The sequence below is a fragment of the Corylus avellana genome, chromosome 2 (genome assembly GCF_965113065.1).
Source record: "Corylus avellana chromosome 2, dhCorAvel1.hap1.2, whole genome shotgun sequence".
Lineage (NCBI taxonomy): Eukaryota > Viridiplantae > Streptophyta > Magnoliopsida > Fagales > Betulaceae > Corylus > Corylus avellana.
The window spans coordinates 14651514-14660183 of NC_142491.1; the positions used below are offsets into that span (position 1 = coordinate 14651514).

Below are 8670 nucleotides of genomic sequence, written 5' to 3' on the forward strand. Positions count from 1 at the left end.
TAGGTATATATTAATACCTATACATTATCACGAAGTTTGCACTTTTGAATTGCAAAACTGCAAACATTGTGAAACTTAGAGAGACTCCAAATAAATACACACTTTGGTACTATCCCCTTAATTTTTCTGATAAATTCATATCCATGAATATTGGTTATGAATATTAATTAAATAACTAACCTAGTTATTTAATTATTTTAGGGTCCCCATATATATATATATATATATATATATATATATATATATATATATATATATATATATATAATGCATGAATATGCATTATATTTGCACATAAAAAATTTAAACCTATATGATAATGTATATATAGGTTTATATTTTTAACGTGGTTGAAATATTTAGGTTTATATATATGCATGTGCTTGAAATGAGGTATATATTTTTTAAGTCTTTTATATTGATTCGTAATTTATGTACGTAGCGAAAAATGGACAAGAGTTGGATGACAAAGTCTAGGGGTACGAGGGAATACAGAGACGGGTGTAGACTGTTCGTGGAGTTTGCAGTTAGTAACTGTAGAACCCCTGATGGAAAAATCAATTGCCTTTGCAAGATTTGTCGAAATTACCGGCGCCACCCACCGGATTTCGTATTCGACCACTTGACAGGGGGAAAAGGAATGATGCCGGAATATACATTATGGTACTATCATGGTGAGAAGCATGTACAGGGTCCTGATACAGGGTCTAATTCGAATCGCCCGGCTTCAGATGCAGGTGCAACCGCAAATCAGGGTAGAGACATGCACGCAATGTTGCGTGACTTATTCGGCATGCACGAAGTGGTCAGGGAAGACAATTGTGAGCCTCAAGTCGTAGTGCAAGGGGGTGAAGAAATTGTAAACGAAGAAGCCGCTGAAGGTGACGCAGTAAAGTATTACGACCTTATGAAAAAGGCGGAGAAACCACTTCATAACGGAACAAAACATACCAAACTAAGTGCGACTGTACACTTGTACAACCTGAAGTGCGTTGGTGGATTTAGTAACGCAAGCTTCTCGGCCTTCCTAGAGTTCATCAACCAGTTGCTGCCTGAGAGTGATGAAAAGCTGCCTGGTAATACATATGAGGCGAAAAAGTTTTTACGAGATATGGGACTTGGGTATGAGAAGATACGGGCGTGTCGTAATGACTGTATGTTATTCTGGAAGGGCACAAAGGAGTTGGATTCATGTACCGTATGTGGAAAATCTAAATGGATGGATGCAATCAATTTAGATGAGGATGGTCAACCTATATCGTCGGGCAAGAAACGTCCAGTAAAGGTGTTGCGGTGGTTTCCACTTATACCACGACTACAGAGGTTGTTTATGTTAGAGCATACTGCACGCTTTATGAGGTGGCATGCAGAAGGCTGCACAAAGGATGGCGTATTGAGGCATCCGGCTGATGGCGAAGCATGGAAGTCATTCGACAATTTGCATCCGGAGTTTTCAGCAGACAGCAGGAATGTAAGGCTCGGACTAACCTTGGATGGATTTAATCCATTTGGAAACATGAGCACATCTCACAGCACTTGGCCTGTACTACTTATGCCCTATAACTTGCCTCCTTGGATGTGCATGAAACAGACATCTTTTATACTATCATTGATTATTCCAGGCCCAAGTTCACCTGGAATGGATATAGATGTCTACCTTCAACCCTTAATTGAGGAGTTACAAGAACTATGGAATGTAGGGGTGCGCACATACGACGTCTCAAAGAAAAAAAATTTTGTCCTACGAGCGCAGTTGATATGGACAATTAATGACTTTCCAGCATATGCAGATTTGTCTGGATGGTCTACCAGGGGTGAGAAGGCATGTTCGTGCTATATGAACTCGACATGGTCGAAGTGGTTAAAACATGGTCATAAATAGTGTTATATGGGGCACAGGCGATACTTGCCCATGGATCATCCATGGAGGAGGAACAAAAGAACATTTGACGGCAACGTTGAATTAGAATGTGCCCCTGATGTGCCAAGTGAAAACGAAATCATGAACCAATTAGAAGGGATGGTGTTTGGGGATGAGAACGCTGGTCAGGCAAGGGAGGCTGCGAAAGAAAAAGGAAAGAAGCAGAAGACGAATACTTCTAATGTAGTATTCAAAAAGAAAAGTATTTTCTTTAGGTTGCCGTATTGGAAAGATAATTTATTACGCACAACCTTGATGTTATGCACATAGAGAAAAACGTGATGGACAACATACTTGGTACAATACTGGACATTCCAGGAAAAACGAAGGACAACTTCGCCGCCCGCTTAGATTTGCAAGAAATGGGTTTGAGACGTACACTTCATCCCTACACTGGCGAGAATGGTAAGACATATATGCGGCAAGCTACCCACACGATGTCCAAGGATGATAAGACACATTTTTTGAAAGTGTTACGAAATGTAAGGGTGCACGATGGATATGCCTCGAACATTTCCCGTTGTATACGACTTAAGGACTGTACGATATCGGGGTTAAAGAGTCATGACAGTCACGTATTGATGCAGCAGCTTCTACCTATTGCATTGCGTGGATCACTTCCAAGCAACGTGGTTAGACCACTTGTTGAGATGTCTGCATTCTTCAGGGGACTATGTTCAACAACATTGACACAAGAGGATATTGACCGACTACAGTGTGACGTCTGTATCACGTTGTGCAAGATGGGACAGGTTTTTCCCCCCAGCTTTTTTACAAGCATGGTTCATGTGGTCGTACATCTTATCGGTGAATGCCGACTCGGTGGACCAGTACAGTATAGGTGGATGTATCCGGCAGAGAGGTAAACTTTGTTTACGAATATTTCATATTTTATGGTTTAACTATAATACAAGACAAGTACTAACTGCACTGATTGATTGTATATTCGTTCATATGTAGGAGCCTTGGAGTTTTCAAATCTAATGTGCGTAACAAAGCGGCCCCTGAGGGCTGCATTGCGGAGGGCTACATAGCTACTGAGTTGGTAATGTTCTGTTCGAGGTATTTAGATAATACACCAACATTTCACAATAGGATACAAAGAAATCCGGATGGTTCAAAGGGACATGGAACACGAGTTCGGCTCGATCGAATCACAATGACACAGATACACCGGTATATTATGTTCAATTCGGACGACTTCCTTCAATTGCGAACGTAAGTCGATGTCATTCTTCGCCATATTGTATGTTCAATGAACTTGTAACATTTCCCGTATCGAATTATAATTAACTTCATCATCGAATTGTAGAATGCACATGGATACGCTTAGGGGGCGAACAACAGAGGATCAGTTGGAAACCCAACATTATGAGCTGTTCTGCGACTGGTACCGTGACTACGTAAGAATGACGTGATGTTAACAAAATCACTTGTCGGATTATATTTGCATGCATAATGTTTTCCAAATCAACTAAAACACTCTTTAACCAAGTGTTAACATTGTATTGTAAATATTCACAGGTCGATCGATTGGATGATCGATCTAGGAAGGAACTTGGTGAGAAATTGATAATGCATTGTAGAGGGTCGCAGGAGTCAGCAGTCAGATACAATAGATATGTGGTTAACGGCAGTTGTTTCGCACTATTGCATCTGATGCCGGAAAGAGGACTCAGAACAGCGGGGTATGTGTGCCGACTGTTGATGGCGAAACGTACTACGGGAAGTTGACGGAAGTACTTGAGATTGAGTACTACGACAGGACTACATACGTTATGTTCAGGTGTGATTGGGCAGACACCACGAGGGACAAGGGGTACAAGGTGGATGAGTATGGCATGATACTTGTGAACTTCAAAAACCTTGTTCACACGGGAGAATTGGTTACTGATGAGCCGTATGTGCTAACTTCACAAGTTGATCAGGTATTTTACGTATAATTCGATACATTTCCCGTATCGAATTATAATTAACTTCATCATCGAATTGTAGAATGCACATGGATACGCTTAGGGGGCGAACAACAGAGGATCAGTTGGAAACCCAACATTATGAGCTGTTCTGCGACTGGTACCGTGACTACGTAAGAATGACGTGATGTTAACAAAATCACTTGTCGAATTATATTTGCATGCATAATGTTTTCCAAATCAACTGAAACACTCTTTAACCAAGTGTTAACATTGTATTGTAAATATTCACAGGTCGATCGATTGGATGATCGATCTAGGAAGGAACTTGGTGAGAAATTGATAATGCATTGTAGAGGGCCGCGGGAGTCAGCAGTCAGATACAATAGATATGTGGTTAACGGCAAGTTGTTTCGCACTATTGCATCTGATGCCGGAAAGAGGACTCAGAACAGCGAGGTATGTGTGCCGACTGTTGATGGCGAAACGTACTACGGGAAGTTGACGGAAGTACTTGAGATTGAGTACTACGATAGGACTACGTACGTTATGTTCAGGTGTGATTGAGCGGACACCACGAGGGACAAGGGGTACAAGGTAGATAAGTATGGCATGATACTTGTGAACTTCAAAAACCTTGTTCACATGGGAGAATTGGTTACTGATGAGCCGTATGTGCTAACTTCACAAGTTGATCAGGTATTTTACGTAGAAGATGGTAGATACCCGGATTGGGTTTGCGCAGTAAGGACCAAACCAAGAAATATATACGACGTTGGTCAGAGTGAAGGGCATCAGGATTCAGGTGCCAATTATCACGAGTGTGAGCCGCTCATATTGACCAGAAATTGTGATCAGGATCTGCAGGATCATATCCAATATGTCAGACCCGACTTAGATCCAATTGAAGCGTATGTGATTGAATAAAAGCTATATATATATATATATATATAGATTGGTAGTTGTTCACTATATGCCCACCAACGCACTTAATATAGTTGTTTAATTGGGTAAAATCCGGTATATATCTTATTTCATACGTGTGAGTCATGCATACATAACGTAGTGAATATTTCATACATTGTATACCTGATTAATTGAATTTGTGGTATTTTTCGCAAGTTACTATGAGCCATAGGGGGAAGAGAAGAGCACGCAGGGGCTCGTCTGTAGTGCGACAGCCTATGTCGCTTGGGTCTCCGTCAGACCACCTTGATGATAGCGAGCAACAAGACATTGCTCAGCTTCTGGGCATTCAGGACGGATATCGACCGGTATTTCCAGGCGATATGGAAGGGGAGATCCCTCTCCATAATCCATACGGTCGGGCAAGCATGGCCCAGATGGGGTATCTGCCAGCCAGCCAGCTTGGACAGAGTATGCAGGGACAGGTAGAGCAGCTATACAGCCAGTATAGCGCAGGTATGACCGAAATTTTTTTTGGAAAGATTGCAAGTTTTTTGGAAATTTCTAAATGTATTGGTGCGATATCAATTATATTATTTAACTACAACTACAACTTCATATAATTCTAAATATTCTAAAAAACATAGCAGGTCTCGACGACAGTGACACATCGGCCGAGGAGGACTGTATTGGTGCGACACAGGACACGGCTGACCCGCAGCCAACCGACCCTGCTCTCGGCGACCACTTACTCCCTCGGCAGGTCCGCACCATAAGTAAGTGGATATGTTCGAATGTTGTGTATATATGTCTTAATTTAGTTGTAATTAGTATTGAATTCGACATAACTTACATCGGTAATTTTTTAATCTATTAGGTACCGATTCAGAGGGAAACGAAGTTATTGAGGTGTTTACCATTCGTGACTCGCACAGGTTGCCGGGAGTCCCCGCCGGCAAGCGGATCATAATGGAGTACAATGCTGCATGCCAGCCCGTCGGCTTTAGCTCCATGAGGTTTAAACGGATGGCTGGAGATGTCATAAGGAGCTCCAATTATGTCCGAATACCGGACGATTGGACGAAGGTACCGCAGCGTACCAAAGAAGATATTTGGGACGCCTTGATGGTATGTGTTGCATATATGTTAAAACACTCATAATGTATATATATATATATACGCTCTAAGTTGCACACATATATTTTAGATTTTTGTAATTTAATAATTTTGAACATGTGCAGGCATACTTTTTCGTCCCGCCCGAATTCAATTTGGAAGCCATAAAGAATGAAGCATTCAAGGATATGGGATCAAAGCTGCGGACTTGGAGGTACGAGCTTAAAAAACGTTGTGCAATTACGGAGGAAGATACTCCGGATACTGTACGGGCAAGAGTGGGGGAAAAAACACTTGACGAGTACAATGCCGAAGACGTGGAGATCTTATTGGAGAGATGGTGTACTCGTCAGAATAAGGTAGGTCATGAGTTAAACTCTTCATTTTGTGTAGTGTCATTATATGGTTTTATTAACATCTACGAGTGTCATGTAAAACGAAATTGCATCTTTATTGTGTAGTGTTGCATATAAAGAGTACTAAAACCAAATTTCCTTACATTATTAACATATCAATATGGTAACAGTGTAGGACTATGCGAACAAAATGAAGCGCTTGCGAGCATTAAATAAAGAGCCCCATTGCACCGGATCGAAGAGCTATGCCAGAGCGACACATGAGGAGGTAAGTGTGTAATTTAACATGTAAACAACAAATCATTTGATATATTTAAAAATATTTGTATGTCCTATTTTTTCGGCAGGCCATACGTCTGGGCAAGTATCCTACTCGTGCAGAGAGTTACATCAGCACGCACACGAAGGCGGACAAAAGCTATCCGAATGAGATAGTGGAAGAAAGATGTGTATGCTACAATTTAATTCTTTGTTTATATACCTTAAAATTATTTGCAATTAACAGTTGTATGACCCACTGACCCAATAATGAATGAAACATACAGAAAAGGATGAAGGAGCTGATACCCACCGACCCTGCAGCGTCGTCTAGCATCACAGAGGGAACGGTCAAGTGGGCGCCAAACGACGCGTATGCACAGGCGCTTGGAAATAAGCCTGAATACGCCGGTAGGGTTCGGCAGGCTGGATCGAATATTTTGCCCGTGCGGGGCTCCATACGTTCATACTATACACCTTCACAAGCATGGTCAGAAAACACCAGCCACTCCATGATATCACAAGAAACGCTTGACAGAGCTCTTGAGGCGGAGAGGGCGAAGCACAAGGAAGAGATAGATGCATTGGTGGCCGTGAACAATGCACGTCAGGCAGCGTTTGACGCCCGATTGCGCCAGATTGAGGCAATGATGCGGTTCAGCTCTGCACCAGAGGGAGCTTCCCCACACATTGCAGTGGTGCCATCGTCGATCGACGGCGAAGCAGGTACTGACATTTTTTAATGGTCAAATGTGTTTTTAGACCTTTACCTATATATATATGTGAACTTCTATGAGCTAGTTATATATGTCAACTTATAACTTTAGAGTATGGAATTGTGTTATCTTATGGCCTTTTAAGTTTTATGGAGGGACCTACTATTTCCTAGATTAGAGTAGCGGGGCCGAGGATCCCTCCCTCATGTATTATTTTTGAAGAAGAAATCTCTCATGTGTATTAAATCGGAAATCATTGTTACCCATATACTAATTCTTACATTAACCTTGTCACATACAGCATTCCAATTGGGCTGACCTTAGGAGATAGAAAATAGTGGCCACCTTTTCTTGAATTAACTTGCTTGCTTATATTTTTAATGGTCAAATGTGTTTTTAAAACTTTAGCTATATCATGTGAACTTCTAAAACCTATATATATGTCAACTTATAAATTTAGAGTATGGATATATATGTTGTAGTCATTCTCTTAATTAATGATGTAAATCCTGTTGAATTTGGTTTATATATCATTGTTGGTTTGGTGGTGGATGTGGGTACGTACGAGCTTTGCTTTTGAACTGTTTTATTGGTATTATGAGATCAATGTACAACTATGGTCCTTGTAGAATATTAACAATCTAGTGTATGTGATTGTGTGAGAGTATGAAACGATCAAGTCTTAACTAGATGAATATCATAATTTTATGGAAATAATATAACATGATTTGAATATATGTAAAGTCCTATGTGTTAATATCCTCAACAAATTAAAATGTTAATATATATCTCACATAATTGCCATGGCAAAAATGAAGCGCATGAGTCTATAAATTTAACGTCAACATTGATTGCTCTGTGGAATAAATTTTAGTTTTTTTTTTTTATATGCATTTTTGGCTAATTAACTTCATCATCGTTTTACCTATTGTTGTTATATCATTTACTGTGTTAGACTCAACAACTGAGTTTGGTGAATATTTGGACATAAATCAATTGCCCTTACATAGTGAATATTATTTGGTGATTGTTTGTTTTTATCGTTTGCAGGTGATGGAGAGGATGCTATGAATGTCAATAATCAGCATTGACCGTCTGGTTCGCCATTCATACTTGTATAAAAGTTACTTTGTTGATGTAATTGTATTTATGATATCCTTTTTTATGATAACAGAGATAATTTTTTGGTAATTGTGGTTGGTTATTGGCACTTGGTATATATGTTATTTTGTGTGTGTTAAGATTGATGGAAAAATAGTTTGATGTGTTAACTTATTAGGATATGACTTATGTTATTTGTATAGATTGATGGAAAAATAGCTAGAATTATTTGCAATGATTGATGGATAAATTGTATATCAGGTTAATTGTAATCCAAAATTCGGGTATAGTCTCGAAAAAACTAAAAAAAAAATATATTGGGGGTGAAAAAAAATAAAAAAAATTAACCAATTTTTCTGACGTGTCAAATTGTGACAGGTCAG

General features: G+C 39.9%; 1 protein-coding gene across 1 annotated transcript; it reads left to right on the forward strand.

Moving 5' to 3' along the window:
* Window positions 1–643: 643 nt before the first annotated feature.
* LOC148587389 (uncharacterized) lies at window positions 644–8277 on the forward strand. Its single transcript, XM_088512585.1, has 5 exons — window positions 644–1009; window positions 6451–6480; window positions 6560–6661; window positions 6758–7196; window positions 8237–8277. Exons 1-5 carry the CDS (start codon window positions 644–646, stop codon window positions 8275–8277), a joined length of 978 nt encoding a protein of 325 aa, XP_088368711.1.
* The last annotated feature ends 393 nt before the right edge of the window (window positions 8278–8670 follow it).

Coding starts and splice junctions, on each gene's coding strand:
- LOC148587389 (XM_088512585.1), top strand. CDS start 644: ATGCCGGAATATACATTATGGTACTATCATGGTGAGAAGCATGTACAG. Junction 6,481..6,559: donor CCAGAGCGACACATGAGGAG/GTAAGTGTGTAA, acceptor TTTTTTCGGCAG/GCCATACGTCTGGGCAAGTA. Junction 7,197..8,236: donor GTCGATCGACGGCGAAGCAG/GTACTGACATTT, acceptor TATCGTTTGCAG/GTGATGGAGAGGATGCTATG.